This window comes from Morone saxatilis, unplaced genomic scaffold, assembly GCF_004916995.1.
Source record: "Morone saxatilis isolate NCDOM2014 unplaced genomic scaffold, NCSU_SB_2.0 Contig9, whole genome shotgun sequence".
Classification (NCBI taxonomy): domain Eukaryota; kingdom Metazoa; phylum Chordata; class Actinopteri; family Moronidae; genus Morone; species Morone saxatilis.
This window is the reverse complement of record NW_023340268.1, coordinates 11,646,882-11,670,774: the sequence shown is the minus strand read 5'-3', so window position 1 is coordinate 11,670,774 and position 23,893 is coordinate 11,646,882. Positions and strand designations below refer to the sequence as shown.

Genomic DNA, 23,893 nt, shown 5'->3' with positions numbered 1-23,893 from the left:
TTTATCAGACAAAGTCTGAATAATTTGTCAGCTTTTACACAGTATCGGTACAACCATGAAATGCAATGTAAAATCAATCAGTAATATTCATTTCTCCTTTTTAAAAACAAGTTTTAAAGACCCTTATACAGATAGTTCATGTTCAAGAAACGACAACATCCGGGTGCATCTGTTTTAAGAAGTGTAAAATACTAATTGAGGGGTTTCCCTGCTGTGTCATGTGAGAGGGCCTATTGCCAGTCTGTAACACTACACCCGCCGGTGTTAATGTGATGGATAGGGGGATTAAGAAGGTTTACACCTATACACTCAGAGGCACCCTGATAGCTCACCTGGTAGAGCTGGGATCCCATGTACCCCGGTTGAGACCCTGCTACAGTGGCTCAGGGTTCGAATCTGACCTGTGGACCTTTGTGTTATCCCCCTCTCTCTCTCTCTCGCCAGCTGTCACTACACATTAATAAAAGCCCCCTCAAATGCTGAGAGATTATACCTTTTTCATTCATACTCCTACTGAGATTAGATAGACAACCCTGTTCAGTAAAGGCATATATTTGGAAATGAGGTGCTACAACTAATGGTTCTGTTTGATATGGTTTATGCAATAAGTGCAGACAGATACACTCAAACGTTCAGTACTCTTAATTATTAAAGCTACAAAGCTAAATTAAATATTCCTACAGTAGCAGTAGGAAAATAAGCAACAGATTCAATTTATTGATATTGTGCATGGTTTATTTTTATTTATTTGAATACTGGAGTAATACTTAATGTATATTTAAAAAATATTATAATATTATAGAAAATACAACCATTTCTAAAATGATTGCAGCTGGTCGACTGAGTTAAGAGTTTTTGCTAGACAAATTTCTCAGTGAAACTTGAGATACCTGCAATACACAGCTTCCACCACCTGATGTCCCCAACACCACAGGCTGATGTGAAGTGCAACAAAGATTTCCTTTCATTGTACCTCTACCGCCCTCTGCTGTCGTCTAATGTGACTTTTCACTTGTGTGCTCTTACATGGCACATTTGTGTAACCCCAGGCTTAAATTCTTTGCAATAGGATACTTGAGTCAACTTTAAGAATCATGATGATTTTATTATAATTCCTTTGATAAAAACAAACAGATCACAGCACAGCATGCATACATTCCTTACAGGACTGGTCAGACGTATGGTTTCACTGGAACATGGCATCAGTATTTAACAGGCTGGTTAGGCTTTGTGTTCACTTGGTGTGTGTGTGTGTGTGTCTCTTTTGAAAGGGAACAAAGTTCATAAAGCATATTCAATGACAGTTCCACATTTTAAAATGCCTACATTCAATTCAATGGAGTGTTTTGTTTTGGCCATTATTGCATTTTAACAAACAACCTGCAGCCATTCAAACGAACTTTCATTCACGAGGAACCCTGGGAAATGGCACTATAGACCCCCGAGAGCTGACAAACAAAGACTTATATTATTACATAGATAATTATTATTAAGACAAAAACCCAACATAAACAATAAATTGGTCCAATAAAAGTGCGATTTGTGATTTAGAGGAGTATTTTAACACTGAGGAGTTCATAAACTATACAATAGAAATAAAATCTTAATATAACACTAACAATAAAGTTTTCAGAGATGAATTTCAAATAAACTCCAGAGGCAGAAATCTTAAAACATGGTAAAATTATACTTCTACTTAGTTAGGATTTTTTATATTAAATTTGGAACAATTAAGATATACAACATGTACACATTCGTAACCCAACATTTCTGTGCTTCTATTGCCCACCTTGGAACATGGAAGGGCAAGAAACCAAACCTTGGATTACCCTAAAATGTCTCCCATTGAGTTTATCACACATATGTACATTTTGGCACCAGGCACAGAATTGAATATACAACTAATAGCTAAAACCCACCCAGAGAAATAATCTGGCTATTCTCACCCCCTCAATGTGTCATCCCTAGAACATAAGAGAACAGTATTATATACATTTAAACTGGCTAAAAAACAGAAAAGAAAAAGAAAAGAAAGAAAAAAAAAAAAAAAAAAAAAAAAAACAACATGTAACATTTGGCATAATTGTTGCTGGAAGAAAAAGAGAGGGGCAGGGGAGTGGCAGAGATCTACCCCAACAGACCTGACAGCAGGATCTACAGTGCATTTCTGTCACAACGACAATCTGTTGTTCTTCCTGAGTGCTAGAAGTAAACAGGAACTAGAAAATGTATCGATAGCTAAGATTAGGGATGGGCCTTTTTACTATTTACACGTCATCACCGCAGCTTTTGGCTTTCTGTCATCCGATCCCGCTCTTCTTGTCACATATACATTCTCCTACCTGGCTCGCAACAGTGACATCAGCAGCTTAATTTATTCATTTCACCGACCGTATCCTGAATTATCACTGAGTCATAGAAACATGGCTTTCCTTTGTTATCTGGCAACTACTCTCGAGTCCTGACCAGTCATGACCAATCATAGCATGCCAACTTTTCCTGAGACGGGGGGGGAGGTATAAGAACCCCTTTCTAACTTTGGGGTGGGATGGACTGGCTTCATCGTCACAGTGAACCAGTTTGTGTCAAAACCAGACTAAGGGGATTTTTTCTTTTTTTTGTTTTCCATTGAACGACTAAGCTCTGAAGGAGGCGTGGACGAAAGCGCACAAGGCATTTCTTTCTACACCTCATTGATGGTGCGCTCAGAGGGCCTGAAGTTGACAGAGTTAGATGAAGACATGTAGAAGGATTGGGTTTTGCGATTGAGGCGCGCGCGCTTGGTAGCCACGCACAGGCTGCGCTTGCTGGAGGAGATGATCTCCGTGATGAACTTTTTGCAGTCTACACAGATCTCCATGGTGACCCAGTCCTCGGTAAGCTCTTTGGGCAGCTCTGGCTCATCCTGTGAGCGGCCTTCTTTACTGCTACTACTGTGCTTAGACAACCTGAGGACAGAAGAAAGAATGAATAAACTGATCTGATAAAGCATTTTGACCATATTACCTCAGTTTAACTATGTTCATTTTCTTTTACATTACATTTATGCTTGCCTATGTCGTGTATATAGAGATTGTTTGTGCTATGTGTTTTTAGGTTTTAGGGAGGACCCTGAATAAGCCTTTCAAGGTTAATTCCTTTCCTGTATTTCATGTATGCATTTTGATTTGTATTATTGTGTTAACAAACAAACAAACTCAGTAAAAAGAAACAGAAAAAAACTGTTCTACAGTAACATACTTGTAAACACTTCTGCGTAGGCTGTGTCGGCTATGTCCGGACCCAAACGGGTGCTTCTCTGGTTCAGCAGGGGCAGACGCTCCACTTGCCTCTTCTTTAGCCGCAGCACTGGGGCCCAAAGAATAGATGGGCAAGGTGGAGTAGGGCTTAGACGGCAGCCGCATCTAAGGTAAAAAAGTTACACAAAATGGTTAAAAACTAACTGTACAGTATATGTAGTTTATGGAGCACCTGTGGGTGCACGTGGTGCAGCATACAGGTGTCAAGAGTGTCAACAATTCTAAAGTGAGTGTTCAAAAGTGTGTTAAATGTGAGCGAAGAGCTTCCTACCTTTTTAGAGCACTGGGAACACACAGGCCTGGGGAAGATAAAAATGAACAAACGCTATATTTAAAACTGTACTGCACCAATTTAGCATTGTACTTCTAGTGCATAGTTTGACTCATGATGGACAGTTTAACATAAAACATGTTATTCCATGTGTTTATCTTACCAATCAAAGACTTTAAATTGAACAGTTTTAGTAACAGAGACTGAATTTACCTTTTGCAGAACTGGCAGGTGTAGGACCAGGTAAAGAGAGAGAACCTCTTGGTCCGACACGAAAAGCAAAGCTAAAGAGGAAAGCATGAGGTGAAGTGAATGAGGTGCACAGAATAATATTAAATGATAAATTATGAGGAAAACTGTCTCTCTGATAACAAAAACCCTTCATGCTGTGTGTACCTTTCCTTTCTTGAGGGCCGTGTAGATGTCTTTGTACTGCTGAAACTTCTCCAGCTCAGCCTTGACCAGAACCTGCCTGATGTGCATCACCTCCTCCACCGTCAGAGCCAGACACTCCACCGGGTAACAGAACTCCTCCTGGAGAAAAAAAACACACATCAACACACTAACCCTCACATATGCAGATCAGGATACGGATAACCCAAAACCGTGCAACAGCAAGAAGTGATGAGATCTGCTGCCAACGAGACTAACAATGTGTTAATGTGACTAAATGCGCAGTCCAAGCAATGCAGTCATACTCACTTCACCAAGATAAAAACAACCACTGTACACCACTTTACCAAAATACCAAGCATGCGATGAGGTTGTGAAGGTGAAAACACGGGTATTCTTTGCTTTCTGTGACCCACGTCATGTGATGTTTCCCCCTAACATGACAGGGTGACAATGAACAGTGAAATACACAGCATCCTGGTGATGCAACACACCCGTCATGATGGTGGTCCACAGCTTTTGGCAGTCAGCTTACTTCATTCAATTATTCTATTTACCTTATTCCTGACCACAGGTCCATATTAAAAACTAACAAAAAACAGCTTCAACAGATAACTGCGTTTCTAAACTTAGAAGTCAGGCAGCTCAACATGGTGAATTGAACCATGTTTACTTTTAACATCACTCAGTGGACCTTTAACTATACTATGGCTGTTTTCCATACAAATTAATGTTTTATCACTATTTCAACACAACCAATTTGCAAGTGGACCGCCATCATGGTGCAAGCTTTTGTCACCAGGAGATCTGTGACATAGCTGGGAGCTTACACTTTCAACATAATCATCTATCTTTTGTCTCAACTTTAGAGCCAAATCGACCCAAAGTCAAACTCCTCAGAAGTGAAAATTGCTCAGGGAACTTCTCCACCAATCATTTACTCTCCATAGACTTGGATTAGAAAATGTCAGACTCTGCTGTGAATGTTTACAGATCATTTCTCAACTCTTTTTTTCTTTTTAACCTTCCCTGAGCCATTTTCATTATGCCGCTGATCTCCCATTCACACAAATGGACCCAGTCATCTAAAACAAGTCTATTGAATTATACAGTTTTCTGGATGGGTTCCCCACACAGTGTTCTGTGCCTTTGATGATGAGCAGTAACAGTGACATACCGTGCCCTGAGCACCACTGGCAGCTTCCACCTGACCAGCAGACAGAGGGAACAGGACATTCAAACAGAAGCAGGACCTTATATTCCAACAAGCTAATCACATGCAGTACGCTTGATATCATTTAATACAAGAACTACATCTATTAGAGGACATTTTGAGAGACTGACAAATGTCAAATGATAAATCCGGTATTAACAACTAAGCAAAAAATAAATGTTTACTAAGGTTTTGGAAGAGTTCCAAGAGTTCATACATTATTTCACAAACTCTCTCATAGGTCATAACATTAATAAACTGTTATTTCGTCTCGTGTGTATTCATTCACTACAGCAGAACTTCATAACAAGAAGTCCCATGACAGAAAAATCATCTGACAGCATCCTTCTCAAAAGGAGTCGTTCACTGAGACGCTAGTTTTTATTCTGTCTTCTCTCTCACAGTCACAAAAGATCACAGCTGGTGTCTACTGATGGTGCACACCTACATCTTACACATCACTGCTTCCTGTCTCCCATAATCTGTCCCAGAAGAAATGCTGTAATATATATAAAAAAAATGGGCTGATGGTTATGGTTAGACAAAAGGTTGACCAAGTTACCTTGGCGCTGGGCTCCGCCATCAGCTGCAGCATTATATAAAAACAGGAAGTGACGGCAAGTAAGTCTTTGGTATAAGACAGCTGACTAGTGTAAACATTTTAATGAGATATAACATACATGAGTAGCAGAAAGGGAGGGGAACTGCAACAAGGATCTTACTGTTTTACATCTACAAGAGAAGATCATGTGAAGAAGCTCAAGGAAAAGAAACACGGCTCCTGGTAAAATAAATTATTATTTGATTTTATTATGAAAAGGACCAGAAAACTGTAAATATGTTGCTTTTGATTACTTCAATCTGACAGACATTTTTAATTTTTATAATTATTAAGAAACAAGACAGGAAGTAATCACTAACATGAAATGTATAAAGGACAGTTAATAACTTAAAAATGTTACTTTTAATAAATAATGCTATTGCTTTTAAAGTGAATGGTCAGCAATATCTGATTGATAAACTAGTATTAAGAGAAATGGCGGCTAATTTTAAGAGGGAGATACTGTAATAGTATAATGTAAACCTATCCCTAGAAAGCCGTCTCCTCCAGTATTTTAACTGCATTTTTTCTGATTTGATCTTTGGGTAGTTGGAACAAGGGTCACCGGTTTGGCGCCAGAAGTCTGCTTTTAAACTCGCGAGTGGTGAGAATGAACCAATTCCATCTAAATCCCCTTCATACAGCGGCCTGTCCTGTGGTTTCAATTACGTCCATCAACCTCGCTGCCTGGAATCATACGACCGACACAGAGTCACCAACCAATGACCTCATGGCAGACAAATGACCAGTCACAGGACGGGAGTAAATTCAACAGCTATATTATTGTATGTCCAAGATTGTTTGTAGATTCAGCCGGAGTTCATTTAAACTATCAAGTCCACGTGTATGATTTGTTACTCTACAAATTCTTTGTACTTTGTACTAAATTCTTTGAACTACTATATTTTTACAATTGTGCAGACTGATTTACATCTGACCCTTTAGAGATCCTGACGACATTTAAGAAGAATAATCATAATTATATCAATAAAGAACATGATATATCATCTTAATCTAATCTTCTAATGTAAGTGTATTTATAACTGACATAGTAGTATCTGTTATGGATGTAATCTAATGTTTATAAAAGGTTGGGATGTTAGAAATCGGTTATCAACTTTAGAGGTTTAATTCATCCATTAACAGGCCTTGATAAATAATCTAATAGAAGTAGCTTCTACAGTTGACGTACCAAAGACTTGGAGGTCTGTCTGGATGGAGGTGCAAAGGGGTGGACACTGGTGGGGGCCTCCTTCTCGATAGAGTGCCGCCTCTGTGGAGACTGGCGCTTTTCTGGCTGTGGGGTTGCAGAGACGGGCAGGAAATTTGGAGGAGCTGGAGACACAAGACAAAAGGAGAACAACACATGAAAAGACAGCTAAAGAGTACATTTGGTGAAGACCTGGTTATTATGTTTAGTCTGAACAACGTAGATATGTTTGCAATGGTCAAAAGGTGCTCCAGGTGAGCCCTTACCCTTCTTCCCTATGACGGACTCTGGTGACGTGTCCTCCATCAAAGATGTGGACATACTGGAGCTGCTCCGTGTGGCCTCCTCCTGTCAATCAGAACGCATATTTAGTTAGGTGATACTGATAACTTTAAATGACTTTGAATATAGCGTGGCAAAACAAAATCCAGTCCAATTTCCCAAAGAGATATTAACAAGTTGGTTGTCTTTGTCTGTTGAAATAAAAGTTTATCACACTCAATTTACAGGTTTGTCAAGTGTCATTTTTACACCTTTTGCGAAGTTGCTAAACTGTAATTGGATTAATGATCATTTTATGAGCACAGCCATTCAGAGTCAGACATCTTACATCAGATTCAGAGCTGTCGAGCTCAGCCAGCGTGGGCGCTCTGAGCAGCCTCTTCCTCTGGCTGAGGGGCTGCGCTCCACCTTGATTGGGTCCCATGGTGCCACTGGCCAGAGACTGGGTGCTGACAGCCAACTTCCTGGGTGCATCAGGAGTGTCTGCGGGAGAACGATACGATTTTGGTTATGAACAGTGTTGTATTACAAGTGAACCATAAATGATCATGACCTCCTTATCTTAACAGCTGGCCATCATGCCTCCTGTGTAAATTATGGGTGTCTTGTATTGTTGCTGCATCACACAGCCAGAGTCTACGCGGACCACATGGCGACCAAGATAAGGCCCAAACATATGCAACATGTACATATGCTATGTTACATATGCTTATGTTACATATGCTTATGTTACAGATTTTTTCCTCAATCATTTAATTAAGGGAAAAAACAACAAAAGAAAAGATCACACCACTGATGCTTCATTAGTGCTTTACCTGAGCTGCGGAACAAGTCCTGAGGAGTGCTGATGCTTTTCCCTGCACCTGTAAAAGAATTAAAGAAATATAACTTTCAGTAGGACCACACACATTATTTATTTATGTCCATCCCTAACACCAAACTGCTACGACAGGGAGAACTTGACAGCAACAAGCATCTGTCAGACCAGGTGTGAATTGAGGGGGCGGTGTGTAATAGTGGGTTACATTCACACATAGGGGACGGGAGAGTGAAGGGGAGTGACAGGGAAGCAGAGAAAGACAATGTGTGCAGCGACAGTGCAAAAGGTTATTCCCGTACATTCATCTGGATTATGGTCAACCTGTGAGACTGCAGGGCTACATTCAGACCGTCATCTGCCATTTAACTATTTATCTGAGGTAGGCTGCTGATACGAGTGTTATGTAATTTTCCATATTCCACAGTGAGAGCGGATTAGGGTGACAAGCAGGGCAAACTGGCAGCAGAGGCAGCGTGATGATCTGTAATCTCATCCTACTGGCTCTGGCTCAATGGTTATCCCTCATCACCTAGACCACAGACAGTCCTTGTGACTAACTACCATATCCAGAGCACCCTGTTAAACTTGTATCATTCTTTCATAACATGCCTAAAATATAGAATTCCTGCTCTGAAGCTGTTTTTATTCTACCTCCCAGCTATAAACATTAAGGTGACCATTTCACAGCCTGAGATTAGGTTGCACTGTGTAGACCCATCTCTTCCTCAGGGACAGTAGGTGTAGGTAAGTGACAATAGTGTGTCACCAGCATGAAAAAGAAGAGGGTGTGTTTGTGTTTAAATCAGGATCCTAAAATAGCCTGGAATGAAACACAAGGTACGACAATAGGAACACAATACGTGACGTGAAACTTTACCTGATGAGTCAAAACTGTAAGACATGCTAAGAGGTCGCATGACTGACAGATATGCCCGTGTTTGGAGAAAAAAAGGAAATAGAAGCAAATAGGAGAAAAAGAAATCCATGTGAGTTAAAATGGATTTTATAGTTGTTGAATCATCCGATTTAATAAAACATATTCTGAAAATCTTGAAAAGATTATAAAAAGGACCATATTATTTTTAGCAACAGTTCAGAGAACCCGTATAGCCTGCCATATGTGTGGTTATGCAACAGCTGCTCCATGTTAACCTTCTAAATCCCTTAACAAAAGGCATTTTGTGTAAATGGCATATGAGCACTGTATGGTATAGACAAAATATTTGCTGTTTTGATCTGATTAAAGTCTTAAATGGTTTAAAACATTATATCCAATTGGCCAATTACAACAAGTGCAGAGCAAAAGGATTATCTACGTCTTTATAAAACTAACCACGAAGGGCGGCGTTACATACTGGAATCATGATAAGAAGAATGTCCATTTAGTTTAAACCAAAGAACTTATCAGTCGAACAGTTACTTTAGCAGGTCGAGCAAACACCTGCAGGCTCACACCTGCAGTCAAAGTGATCCTTGTTTAAACACTAAGATACTTCTGGTTAAGTGAACAGATCAATGTAGGAAGAGGGCTGTTACGTGTAAACATGATGGATGATGAAGTCATGGTTAATGATTTTTGTCCTGAGTGGAGCGGTTGTCATGCAGTAAGTTTACAGTCGAAGGATTTCTTCAGATAAAAACAGAAAAGTTTAGTTTAATAGTTTGAACAAATCATCCAATGCATTGTGTGCGTTATGCCCAGGAGATTAGTCCATACATTGTTAGACATTTCTGCATGTATGTAAGCATGTAAACATCAGTGCGTGTGTGCAACTGTCAGCCGCTTACCTAGGCGGCTTCTGCGGATCATGTCTGGTGAGACCGGCCTGAGCTTCCTTTCAGCTTTGATGTCCTCCAGCAGTCGCTCGTGGAGACTCCGGGGACGTGGCGGGTGGGGTTTCAGTTTACGGGCTGAGACCTGACATGACAACCGCACAAGTTAGCACATGACTGCCATCACCATGGAGACCAAAGTGAAATTTTCCCCCTCATACCTCGCAGTGCATGAAATGAGCCAACTATTCTGTTAGTTTATCACTTTGTTAACAATAGCACCATGTGATGATGGGCATGTGACATTATGTTCCCCATCATTCACACCCAGTCATTTGGCATCTACTGTGAATGCCTGTGTTCTCATTTAACAACTGACAACGAAATATTGTTTTCACAACCCGGCTGAATACAGGTGATAATTATCATATCGGCCACTCTCTAAATGTTGCCAAACTGAAACTTAACTCTGATGGAAATGCAGATATCAGTACTTGTATACTAACTTGTGTTTGGACTAAAAAAGTTCCCTCCGTACAAACTTTAAGATTGAAGACTTAAATTGTTCAACAATGTGAATGTATCCTCTGACACCATGTTGTGTGCTACTCACAGGGTTGAGAGGTGGTCGCGACCTGATGAACTCAAGAATGATCTCATGAGCACTCTTCTTTAACTTTGGTGGGATGTTCCCATTCACCTGGAATGACAACATTAAACTTGATGTGGATCATGATTTTAAGAAAGAAAAACAAACAGCACTTAAAAGGATGGTTGGAAGACCATTAAACATCAGATCAACATTTCAAAGACAATGAAGACATGTGGCTTTTTAAAAGTAGGACAATATATTTTGGTTTGGCTTTTTCCAAACACAGAAGAAACAGCTAAACAGAAATATATGATTACGGTGGGAACGTGCAGGTTAGTAAAATCCTCACCATGACTTTTCGTAGTTTGTAGCGTTTGGAGCGGATGTCGTCCATCAGCATTTCATATGGTGTAAGTTGGTATTCAATGGGCAGCGGGTTGTACTGACGCTCCTGAACCTTCTTCAACTTAACACCATCCCGTAGATCTCGCATCACCTGCACCCAGAACCGCGCCTGTTGGGGACGACAAAAAAGCTGACTTTCATATTTAATGCAGTTTTGACCAGATAGCATATTATAGAATAAGCAACACATGGTCACGGAGCTAAAATATAGCAGTGTAGTAGCAGCTGTAGTTCTTACCCAATCTGAATTTTGCAGCTCATCGAGGTCTTTAACAGGTTCCCGAGTGTCACCTTCCATTTTCCGAAGGTTCTAGCCAAAAAAAAAAAGGGACGGGAAAAACATTAAAACGTGGAGAAAAACAGAAAAGAATTCCTAATGTCATGATATTCAGTAGTAACTGCACTCACAGCCATGGTTGAAATTAAGTTGGGGTCTATGGCAAACTGCTCATAATGTCAACACAGTCTGGTTAATGAATCGATGGATGTTGTTTCACACGACCATGTCAATATCTGTCTCGCTCTGTATTGACAGCGTCCCAGAAAGAATTAAAGAACCCAATAGTCAACTAATGGCTGCTATTATTGTCTGTCTGCCGAATCCTCACCGCACAAGCTAGTTACTGAAAGTTTTGGGTGACTGGTTCAAATGTCAAACTGGGTATGGTTGAGGATTGGACTGGAGTTGACACATGTTTTATATTGATTTACTGTAAATCAGCTGCATGTTGTCAAATTATTACCTTATTAGGCTGCACAATATGATTTAAAAAAAAAATCACTGCGATTATTTTTGACAGATAGCGATATGATTCACGATTAGTTGAATGATTATTTTTGCATCATTATTTTCATTTTTGCCAAAAATAAATAAATTGAAATCATGATGAGACATTTGGTGGATTCTATACCAAACACACGTTTTCTTACATCTGGAGAACAAGATTTGTAGACCAGGGCATCTCTGAAGCACTACAGTACTTCAGTATAATACTGTTTTGTCACACACGTTTACCTTTATCAAAAAATTGCAGCTTTTGTGATTTGCATATTGCACTTGGCCATATTGAGATTTGGATATTTTGATTAATTGTGCAGCCCTAATACTCATAGTAAATAAAAATCTAAGAGGTTCAAGTTAAGTTCTTGTTAATCAAAAGTTGTTTCAGGCTAAATTCACATATATAACATAACATGATCTACCATATCACCCTTAGATCAAAGAAAGAACGCCTAAAGGCTCCTGCTGACAGCTGCAGCTGCTTCCCTTCTTATTCATCCACACCCATGTTTACTGCTGAAACACATTCCTTCTACTTAATCTATTTTTCTGCTGATCTGAACTTTCTCCTCTAATATCCAAATGCATTATGGCTGCAAATTCATCTTCATTACCAAGGATTCCCTCCTTTTATAAACCATGACAGTTAACTTGTCGCTCATTGACACTTTCCACAACAAACATACGGTTTCAGTTTATTTCTAGACGAGAGAAGCCAATAGACGCTGACAGAGAAGAGAGGAAAAACAACAACAGTGAGAAAAAACTGAAAGAAAGACTCACTGACCAACCTCCTAATTTGTAAGCATGTGTGATGAGTGGTACTGTGCATGGTTACTCATTAGCAATTATCCGGTAACATTCAGTACTACAGGAAGTGCAAAGCGGCCCCTATAGCCCGGCGGTCCCCTCCTGTAAGCTGCTTAAACTGCTGTAATAAGGTTAAACTTGATTCTATAACCATATATTACATAAGACTGTTTGCATGAATGATGTCTCCTGCAGAAGTCACAGCCAGCACTTAGCACATGAGTGCGTACATACTGTGCAGTAAAGCTACGCTGTCTGACAAGCCATCACGTGGCTACATCTTCTCTAAAACTCAATCAGGGAACAAAAAGGTTCCACTTGATGTTTATCTTGAATGCTTGAGTTGGGTTGGGGAAGTGTTTTTCCACCAGCTCTCTGCTACACTTTTAAAGAAAGACTTTAAAGGTTGTCCATTAAAATGTATGTGTTCTGTTATTACTGTCGGGTGAAAAAAAGGTAAAGCAGGAGGTTTATTTTAAGAAAAGAGTCCATGGTTTTGTTTCAATAATGCCTAAAACAAACTGAACTTTCTGACAACACATCAGTTTTTATCAGTCTGCTCAAGTTGCTTATGAAATCTTCCATGCTGTATTTCTTTCATGGTATGTTTTCATGCTAACAATGATCAATTAATGATTGTTATGATGTAAGTTCAGCACAATTTTTTCCAGATGGTTAACATCGAGTGCTCTCACTAATCTAATACTCAATTACTGCACTACACCAATACTCCACTTACAGAAATAAATCTGCCAATAAGGTCGTACACACACACCGACATTTGAAACAGGATGCCAGATCATGTCCATGCAGAGTTAAATTCATGCCAAATAGTGTAACCAATGTTCAGTTCTCAACTGGCCTCACAAGGGGGTCAGAGAGGGACAACCACGCAGTCTCAATCTTTCTGGACCATTACCACTCTGTGGGCTGTTTAGTTGCTATTGTGCAGTTTCTGGGCACCACACTGGTATTTTCTTTTCCCAGCGTTAGCGAGGCTGTTGGCCTAACACATCCTAATTCAACCAATTTAATTCTACACAGTAAATCCACATACTGAAGCGGAGCGGTAAATCCCAGGGACAAGAGAGTTTGGTACTTTCTCTTATCCTCTTATCTGTTCTGTGTCTCCAATCACAATCCTTTTCAATTCATTTTATATTTTGATAGGTTTGTGACGTGCAAATGAGTCAAATGTTTTAGGTATGAGTCAAAATGACTCCACTTTGGGAATGTGGATGACTGATAATTATTAAAAAGTGAGTGTAGGAAGTTACTCAATATTTCTAAAATAGATTTAAGCGACTCACTTCATATGTAAGTGTATCATCAGTTGTTATGGTGATTTATCAAGAACACGAGTGTCTTACCTCCTTGGCACTCTTGATCTTCTCCAGAAAGGTGCGTAGTTCCCTGGTCTCGGCATAGAGAGCGCGACACACGGCCTTGTAATGGTTGGGGGCGTCTGATGGGCTGGGCAGGTGGGAAGAACATAGCTGTACAGGAAAAAAGAGAAGGAATGGGTTATATATATATATATATATATATATATATATATATATTTCATAATCATTAATTAAACATGGCCAACATAAAGCCAACAGTATCCTGTATAAGTAGGGCATACAAAGATCTCTTATGTAGTTAAAGAAAGACGATTTTCTATAATGACCAATTATTTATTACACTTGGAAATAATGTAAATATCAAGAAATCATGTACACAGAGACAATTATTTTCCAACAACAAAAGAAAAAGAAAAAAAGGCAAAAATAAACACACAAAATAAAGACATATAGTTGAAGAGAGGACAACACTTCTGGGGCAATTTAAACTGCTTTTGTGTTGCATGTTTCTTATCCAATAGTTTTCCTTTATGGGTTTGTTTTTCTTTTAATAATGCAATGCAGCATTTGTTAGTTAGCACTAAAACCACAAAGTACAGTTGATGGGAATGTCACTGGTTTTGAAAGTATTTGTTCAAAACAAATGAATGCACTTGATGGAAAGTGGAAATAGAAAACCCAAGTTTTCAATATTAATGTCTGTACATTATTCATCCAATAGTTTTTGACACATTTCACAAAAAAAAAAAAAAAATCTGCCTCATGGTGGTGCTAGAAGAAATGTCAGGTCATCATTAAAAAGTCAGTAGGCGTGACGCTCTTAGGATCATGAGTGTCTGTAGAAATTTTCCTGTCAATCCATCCAATATAGTTCTTCTAGGTATTTCAAAGCGGTGGTCCAACAGACATTCCCACAGAGTCATGAGGTGGCTAAAAATGTGAAACTGTGTAAACCAGAACTATTAACAGCATGAACCTGATTGTCCTGTTGTGACACTGCCTGACTAACATCACCTAAAGCACCATTTAAAGCTCTGACCCTTAAAGTATTTGACTGTGATTGTAATGATGATAAAGGCCGCCTGCCTGAGTAATGGATGTGCTGTCAAATTATCTCCAGTGACACAAAAGAGGAAACCAGACCAATGACATATTTTCATGTTCTCCTGATGGGCTCAGTTAGCCGCAGGAATGTCTGAGACAACAGAAAGTGTTGTTTTCCTCGTCGACTGAAGTGAAATTCCAAAAATGTACACCTGAGCAGTGAGAGTCTTTACCACCATTTTTAAAATACTGCTGCATCAGTGGCTTCCACTGTTTCTACTAAAAACAATGATCTGTATCGGGCACGAAGACCTTGTTTAGTACAAAAACTAAAGGAGAGCTGATGCTACAGAAACTACTGGCACATAAACGGTAATGTCATAGTTTGGAGCTTTAAAGTTGAATAATGAACGACACTCCAAACTCCAGATTGACAGCTTTGGTAAGACGATGCTCATGAAGCCACTCCTCACTTCACTTCACTTCACTTCACTCGAGCAATGAGGAAACCTATTTGGCACATTCAGCGTCTATTAGTTTCTTTGTGAGATGCTTCACTGGAGAGTCCTGTCCTCTTTTGTCAGCTTCTCGTCTCACTGAGCCCTCATCGACCCAACCCACCACTGCAGTAAAGGAAGGAGGTCTGTCAGGAATGTGCAGTTATCCAATCTAGCCAAGTCATACCGACATATTGCAGTTTACACTCAAGAGAATGATTGTTGGAGGAATTAGGGGCCAGGCTGGACACGCACTGGCAGCAACAGACCCGACATTTGTGTCATACACCGGGTTCATTATATGGAGGGAACGGGCTGTGAAAGTTTCTAAGCCTATTCCCCAAATACCAGCGTGTTTACACAGCTGTAATTACCAGTCTCATATTCAGAAGCCACTTGGGGAATTTACAGCGTGACGGACCCCATCAGGGGAATTTGTTTGGAGCTGAAGTGATGATGATGTGTGGCTGCGTTGCTCTGTTAATAGACCTGATGTTAAAATGTGGGGGGAAATGCGCATACATAACAGGCTGGATAAAGGAGAACACATTAAAAGCAGAAGATATCTTCAATAATTTGCTATCCGTCATGGATCAGCGTGATCCCTCGAACCTGACTGGTTGAAACACTGCAGCAAATTATTAGATAGGATTATTAAAGTGTGAGGATTCAACTTTTGCCATCTGCACTGTCGACCTGCAGCCGAGCTCTGTGTGCGTCTTTAACCAGCTTCAACGGGAAAAACACAAAATGTAAGAATTCATGACGTGCTCTTCAACCTCCCTGACAGCCTACCGTGATGACGTCTCTATAACTGCGAATGCTGCTGACTGAGCTGGTGGTAGCAGGAACGGGTTCCTCTTCCTCCTCCTCTTCCTCACACTCATCCTCCTCCTCCGTGGCTTCGTAGCCCTCGTCGGGACACGGGTCGCTCTCCGTTTCTTCTGTGTTTGTCATCATGTCGATGAGGCGCTCCAGAGGCGGACTGAGTTCGCGCTCCTCGTTTTCTTTGAGGCCGTAGTCCAGAGCTTTGTAGATCATGACGCCCAGTGAGTCAATAACCTGCGGGACAACGGACAAATGGGATGTTGTAGATTATTACTGTGCAGTGGAAAATAAATCTGTTTTATAGACGCTGCCTAGCCTCAATAATAGTTAATTGAGTTTCTAAAAAAAGAAAAACAAAAAAGAACCGTTAAGCATTGTGTTTAGTTTTTTTATTGGAGCCTTTCATCACATTTATAGTCTTAAAGGGATTCATGCGTTCACACATTTTCTCACGATAAGTTCGGCTTGACAGTCACTGCCTTCCACCATATCAGATCTTTTTCTTCTAAGCTAGACATGAAATACATAAAGAATAAACAAAATACAAGTATCATTACAATTATTTACTGTCATACCTGCTCAGTGCCATTTTTGCCATTTTGTTGCTTTGGTGCAAGTATGGTGAATTAAACTAAAATTCACGAAAACAGTGAATTCATGAATGTCATTAAGGTGCACACACAACATTAACATGTTCCAATCTGAGGGACATTTCTAATTTAGCTACGGTAGTAGTCTTTCCACTATCATTGAGTTGTTTACTTGCTGTTATGTGTTCTTCCACTCCACATTGTGTTTTCTCTGCCCCTGCTGCTCTATGATTAATGGCACACAAGCACATCTTCCTGGATGAGACCCAACTTCATCGCACCCCTGTCTTAGTTAGATAAACAACAATCCACAACAAACTCAATTCACCTGAGCAGACAAGAAGACAGTTTGTGTCCTCAAACCAGATGTGAAACGAGGCCACAGTGTTCCTCCAAACAGCGTGATTATTACCATAATCTGGGCATGATTTTATTTAATCACTGCTTCCCCTCATTAATAAGTAGAGTATGACCTATCTTTTTTTTTTTGCAGCTTGTTCCAACTCATTTTAATGTCTGAAACCACCAGCGGGCTGCGATGAGACAAAGTTGTTCTTTCACTGCAGCATGTACAGTTGGCTCTGCTGTTCCCTGTCCTCTCCTGACAACTTAATCTAACCACTGCTCTCTGATCAACAAGTGTTTGGAAGCAAAACGAGCTCAAGATTCAGCACGACCTGCAGCGACCTTTGGAAGCCTCCTATCTGTAGGACAACTGATTTCATCCAGAGCTCAGCAAGGAACGACACATTCTGGCAATAAAGCACTAAACCTGGATTCTGGATAGCAGATATGATTACAAAGAGTGTCTGGAGTTGTACAGTTGTTTCAGTCATCAGGGCCTTTGTTGAATATAAATGTTCAGCTGATTAATAATGAAATAATAAAAGTAATCTGCTTCAGGACTTTCACTTTAACTGCCAATTCAACATCAACATTTCAAATGTTTCAGATGTAAATCTTCAGGAGCGAGCAGACAAAAGTTTTCTTCAGAAAAGCCTTTTGTAGTTCATAATTTGACTGGTGTTTTTTATGTGACACGAACCATTTGGTCAGTTGACATAAGTAGAAATGAGAATCACGTCTGATATCACACTAACTTAGGATGTGAGGTTTGTTTGACTCTGACCCCAATATTAGTCGTTTTATGTTTTATACTTGTATTTTCAACATACAGTATTACAGCTCTACATTGGACTCTCAGTCTCCAAAGAAATATATTCAGATTTTTGTTGTTTTCTAGAATATCCAGCATCCAGTGTTTGTCCGTGTTAGTGTACAGCTGATATGTTTGTGGACATCCTTCATAGTAACTGCTGGCTGCAATCTGTTTGTGTGAACTAAGTTTCTGTGTTTACAGTGTGGAACAGGTTGCAGTGTTTTTACAGAGCACAACAGAGCATGTCCACAAAACAACGCAATGGTTACAATAAACAATGGATCTGAATAGACTTAGAATTTAATTTATACTACAACCAATGCTAATCCATTAAAAACTGTCATTATTAGCCCTGATAGCAATTCCAGCAGACTTTAATATTAAGATTACTGTATCACTACTAGTCAAGTTAAGGATTTATCAAATAACAACTTTGCAGCTGCCTTCTACCATCTGTTGAATAAGATAGCAGCACTGCAGGTCTAAATGTGGTAACAACAAGCAACACCTCAAAGCTACTTTGAAATGGCTCAGTTAAGGTAATAAAATGATCAGCTAACTGTGCGTCTAAGTGCTCAACACTGAGTCATTATTGTACTGTATGTTCTCATCCAGAAAGGAATGGAGAGACATTGTTGAAAAAGGGAGGTGTCCAAATAAAGCAGAAGGTAGATGTAGGTGAAGCGGGTGTTGACGGGCATGGCTGGCTGTGTTTGGGAGAATTGCCAGGGAACAGTACCTGGCTGTGGTGTCTGGGAGTGAAGCGCACAGAAGGGAAGGGTGTGGACTGAGCATGTTTGGGCTCACTGACTTCAGCAACCGAGGTGAATAATCATTACTGACATAATATAACTGTCGGAGTGCCGCCCTCACATCTGGACGAAACCCCACAAAGAGGTCTGTCTGTAGTTTGTTCCTGAGACTTTGAGAAGCATGGCGTCGCTGTCCTGTGAACATCATGAACCTCGAAAATATAAGTTTTAAGTTTTCTGACAAGTTTAAGTTACGTTTTCAGCTAATACAATAGGTTTTCAAACCCCCTCGTTATTTTGACAGCGAAAATGTGCCATTGAAAAGTTTAATTTAACTTTCTTCTTTGTGGATAAAATCCCTGAACTGTCAGTTTGTGTCTATAAATAAAAATATCACCTCTATTCTGAATATCCCATTAACCTATTGATCCAATTCTTTCCTGGAGGAAGATCGGTTTGCGGTGTCGTACCACTATCATTTATCAACCGTCTGTGTGTGTGCAGCTGATAATCCTGTTCCAGGGCTAAAATAAATATCCTATTCCTCAGCGTCTCATTATGTAACCTTATAATCCGTCTGTAGGACAACATGCACTGTAGTGGGCGGAGATACGAGGGAATGCCGGAATAACAGAGGGTCTCATTCATGGGCAACAGGAACACAAAGGTTTACATTAAACCATGTATAGTAAACTAACATCATCAGTCAAGTGTGGAAAATCCTCTTGTATCCATCTCTAATTTCAGCATTAGACTAGATTTCCAATTGAGGGACAGGCAGCGGTAGATTTAACAGTTATTGTTTAAATCCAATTTCCCTTCCAACACAAACTGGCTTGTAATAATTAACTGGCCAGTGGTTCAACAGTAGCTAGCACTGAAAGGCAATGCATCATTAATTTAAGCACTCGGTGCAATGATCTGGTTTATGTTATCCAAGATTATAAACAATGACCGCTTGGACTCAATTTGCCAAATAAGTCCAGACATAAATGGGTAGAAAAAAATACGAGTGAAGGCAGAAGGAACTGAATAAAGTCCCCTATGAGTTTAAGTCAGGAGGAATGGGAAGGTGTTCGTAGGCAGAACAGGAAAGAGGAAAGAGGAAAAGAAGACAGCTACGTTTTCTAATTATACGTCACTATCTCATTTGAAGACTTGTGACTCAAAGGAATGAGGCAAGGATGCAAAGTGAAGAACAAGGAAGGAGGAAAGAAGGAGGAACAAGGATGCAAATAAACAGTTGGGAAAGACAGCCAGAAAATCCACTGCAGGGTTTCAGGCATGGGCAGAAAAGTTTGGTAGCAAACTGCTGACTGAAACCAGGCTCCACCCAGGATAGGTGGAAGTCTGCCATGGTGGATGAAACCCACACACAGTGTGTTCCTATCGCTGTGGTCTTAGACAACCACAGGTAACGCAGGAAACCACCTACGCTTCCAAATGCTCCTTAGGAAATGCAGTTGGATGAGTCATCTGGGTGTAGAAAAAAAAAAACACATCACAGAGATTTAATTCAGCTTCAGTGTTCGGGCATTACTGACACATGTACCGTTCGCTAAATACACAAATATCACAACCAGTGTGGAACACAGATCCATTCAGAATGATTCTCCATCCTCTCTCAGAATCAACTTTTCTCACACACCACTAACAAATAGTGATACTGAGCTGTTGCATGACAGCATTGCCTGGGAAAGAAGTGCTTCAGGCTCGTTTTCCAACAATGAGTTATTTTATACTAGAGAACCTCCTTCTCCCATTAAGACCGGTGTCAGAGCCATAATCTTCACAATCAGTGAATACAAAGTGAATTTCTTCCCAGGAATAACCTTTGGCTCCTGCAGGAACACAGTGTTTCATATCAAATCTTGAACATCATTGACTGAGCTAGTTCCCAATAAGCAGAACTAGCAGTTAATAAATAACAGTACTTGTGCCTGGAGGGAACCTTTTTTCTTCAGAACATGGCCTTGGTAAAGCTATGTGCCCCACAACAAACTTAAAAGTAGTTTTACCACTTAACCAGTTAAAATGGGCCAAGCTCTACACTTAGTAAACACTGGCCTTTTGACAACCAAAAAATAAATAACAAATGAGAGGGACACGTAATTAAAAACATCTGCTTGGTCTCCTTTCGGGCCAAACAGCTCAGACAAGTTCGGCCACTCACGAGTATAAATGCTGCTGTCTGTGCTGATTTCGGCCCCATGGCTGCGTGCTGCTGTTTACTGTCTGTTTCACTGCATGTGCTGCTTTCTAGACCAGAACTCGGTTGGAAAAGTGATTCATTCCCAATGTGACCACCTCTGGTTAGATGACGGTCAAATAAGTAAAGTAAGATATTTTGTCTCTTTTTCTATGCACTGCATGTTTTACTTGGAACTACTGCCATTTTCCATCACTGGGGACAAAAACCAAAAGGCTCATGTAAACTGTCGGGTTGATTCATAAAACAGGACGAGGACAAATCATCTTAGAAAACAAGACTGACATGTACATATTCTGTTATATAAGCTGTACAAGAGGAGCTACCATGATGGGGAGAGCATCAGTGAGTCAACCAGTACGCAGACGGCGAAGAATGAGTGGATTGTGTTAAAGAGCACCATTACCACAAACACAAACACACAAGAGAGGAAGGAGTCTGTGCAGTTGAGTCTTCTGGCACGCAGTTTATACAGGAATATAAAATGATATCATCATATCATTAATGAATTGTCAATTCACATCAGTTGATGGATATGCAACATTTTAATATAGCTCATGAGTTAATAGAAAGGGAGATTTAAGATAGAGTTAAAGTAATAACACCATTCATTTGAAAACAAAGGCCTGTGTTCTCACAGACTACAGCAAGTGACCTGGCATCATGTTTGGCTCCGAGTTATCGCTCAGCCCAAGGCATCCCTGTGGTTATCTGAGTTCTCAAAGCAGTCCGCTAAGCAGCCTTCAGCATTCACTGCAGTAGTAGAGCAAAGCCATCACAACACAGACAGTTACATAAGCAGAGCTGAAAATCTCGAGGTCTTCCACCACAGGAGCGGATGTTCGGCCTCCTCCAGTCTGAGTTCAAAGCAGGACAGAACACGATGCTTCTCTTTCATATCTGCTGGTCAAAAACTGTCAAGTCTGCATTTATCTGTGAAGTCAACTGGAAAGTGCTGAGGACGGAGAAAATGCCGCTCTGGATTGAAGCGCCATCACTGACAATATGTGTCATCATCTCACGGTAACAGGGTGACAGATATAAAAGCTGATACTGTGGATGCAGGTCAGATAGAAAATGTTATTTAGAATAAGAAGCATCACTCCTGATGAAACTCAAAAATCGTCTGCCTTCTAAACACTGAGAACATGATGGTGATACTACAATAGAAACAAACATAAAAAGCCTATAAATAGCCTGAGCAACACGTAGTGCAGATGGCAGTTATTGTATGTGCCAAAGTCAAACCTACAGTCTTGTTTTCATCGTCTGTAACTGAGTTTGGCCTAAAATGTTGTCAGATTGGCAGCTTCTATGAAAGTACTGGCTCATTACAAAAACCCCATTTGTCTTATTCCAAAAACCACACAGGGACTTTTTCTAGCAGCTACTAAAAAATATCTGTGACAAAATATCTGATAACATCTTAAACTTGACAGTCTGAAGAGGAAACTAAATTCCTCTCTCAGGCCTGACTGAACCCCAGAAATGAGAAATATATTCCTGTGATGGATATAAATAGAATACCCCGACTCAAATAGCTCCAGACTGCTAATAAAGTGCATTCCTGTGCTTCTGCATCGACAGAAATTGAACCTCTGGGTTGTAATATGAGTCGCAGGGGTGCTTTTTAAGTGAAGCTGTCAATGTCACAAAAATCAATTGATTGATTAGGATAAAAGCAGGATTCAACAATGAGGTCACTGGTAAACACAGGCACACAGGGATCAAACTGGGTGCCAGTCTGTCACTTCGGGGGAATCGTCTGAATCCAAAAGACAATGACCTTATGTACTTATTTACATCAAAGTGAAAAAAAAACACATTCAGAAAAATCTTTACTAAAATTCTAAATCCATCAATAAAAATCATGTTTTAAAAAAATGACTTCTCTCCCATTTAAAATGTGTAGTCCGACATCAGAGCTGCCATCTTTGTAGAGATGACGCTCATTGCCTGCAGTGACTGGTAGAGGCCCTACACACCCGCACGCATTAAAACACAGAAGCCTCACATGCAGCCCCCGTTCAACCAGCTGCAGCCTGGAAGCCAGTACTGTACTCCACTGAGTCGGAGCCAAACAACCACATATATGTAGCTTTTAATCATCTGGAAAGAAGATAACAAGGATATAAATCTGGAAAGTTAGTTTCAAACAAGAAAAAACAGGTCTGGGGGTGAATGCTTCAAACTTGGGGTCGTCATCGGTGCATATTATTTGGAGAATGAGCTCATAACACCTTAACTGTCATCTGCTGATTACCTTACTGACGAATTAAAATCAATCTATTAGGATCCATTTCAAATCCAAGGCTTTACCTTGTGCTTGATGCTGGCAAACTAAATGTCTTGGCCCAAAATTGAGCTACAGAGACCTGAGCAGACACAAACAGGAGGACCTGTAATAGGATACGAACTACAACTAATCTCACCTTAATCTTCAAATGAGGACAAAGTGGGTTAAGCTTGTCCTCAGGGCTACAACAGAAGGTGCACAACTCACTGAAAAATATTTACTACCAACCGTGAAGATGACAATACTCGACCACCAAGAGAAAAGCCAACTCATGAAGAGTTTTAACGTAAAGTAACAAATCAGTATCTTGTTCGACATCACTGATGATCATCCTAACAAAGCGTCAATGCTGCCAGTGAGGGAAAGTGGGTCAACTCAACACAAGCTCCAAAAGACTCAAGTGTGTAGAAGCACAGTGTGTGTGTGTGTGTGTGTGTGTGAGAGAGAGAGAGCGTGGTACTGGTCAAAGGCCAAGACACGAGGGACAAAGGACTGTGGCCAAAAAGTGTGACATTATTACTGTGTATCATCAATTAAAAGGGTGATATGTGTGAGTGGCTACGTGCACTTAAGGAGATAATATGGTCAAGGAGAAGCACCCGTGCAGTTAACGTTAACAGCTTCTCAGAACATTAAATTACATTAAAAGAACAAACAAAATTCAAATCAACAAATCAAACAGACCATAGCTGTGCTAGCTTCTCTGCTGTATTTATAGACAG

The 23,893-nt window shown here is 40.1% G+C and overlaps 1 protein-coding gene across 2 annotated transcripts in view; it reads right to left on the bottom strand.

Annotated features, from left to right (window-relative positions):
• Nucleotides 1-1,084: 1,084 nt before the first annotated feature.
• Nucleotides 1,085-23,893, bottom strand: part of spire1a (spire-type actin nucleation factor 1a) — a 28,468-nt gene continuing 5,659 nt past the window's right edge. The window contains exons 3-18 of one of the 2 annotated variants that reach the window (XM_035681775.1): nt 16,133-16,399; nt 13,821-13,946; nt 11,098-11,169; nt 10,804-10,968; nt 10,476-10,562; nt 9,878-10,007; nt 8,085-8,132; nt 7,598-7,752; nt 7,254-7,335; nt 6,970-7,112; nt 5,141-5,170; nt 3,967-4,104; nt 3,784-3,854; nt 3,571-3,598; nt 3,241-3,404; nt 1,085-2,948 (exon numbers count right to left, since the gene is read on the bottom strand). In XM_035681775.1, the coding sequence (XP_035537668.1) occupies nt 2,684-2,948; nt 3,241-3,404; nt 3,571-3,598; nt 3,784-3,854; nt 3,967-4,104; nt 5,141-5,170; nt 6,970-7,112; nt 7,254-7,335; nt 7,598-7,752; nt 8,085-8,132; nt 9,878-10,007; nt 10,476-10,562; nt 10,804-10,968; nt 11,098-11,169; nt 13,821-13,946; nt 16,133-16,399 (1,971 nt within the window). In that variant the 3' untranslated portion in view covers nt 1,085-2,683. The remainder of the gene's footprint in view (nt 2,949-3,240; nt 3,405-3,570; nt 3,599-3,783; nt 3,855-3,966; nt 4,105-5,140; nt 5,171-6,969; nt 7,113-7,253; nt 7,336-7,597; nt 7,753-8,084; nt 8,133-9,877; nt 10,008-10,475; nt 10,563-10,803; nt 10,969-11,097; nt 11,170-13,820; nt 13,947-16,132; nt 16,400-23,893) is intronic. The other variant, XM_035681776.1, reaches the window with a different exon arrangement.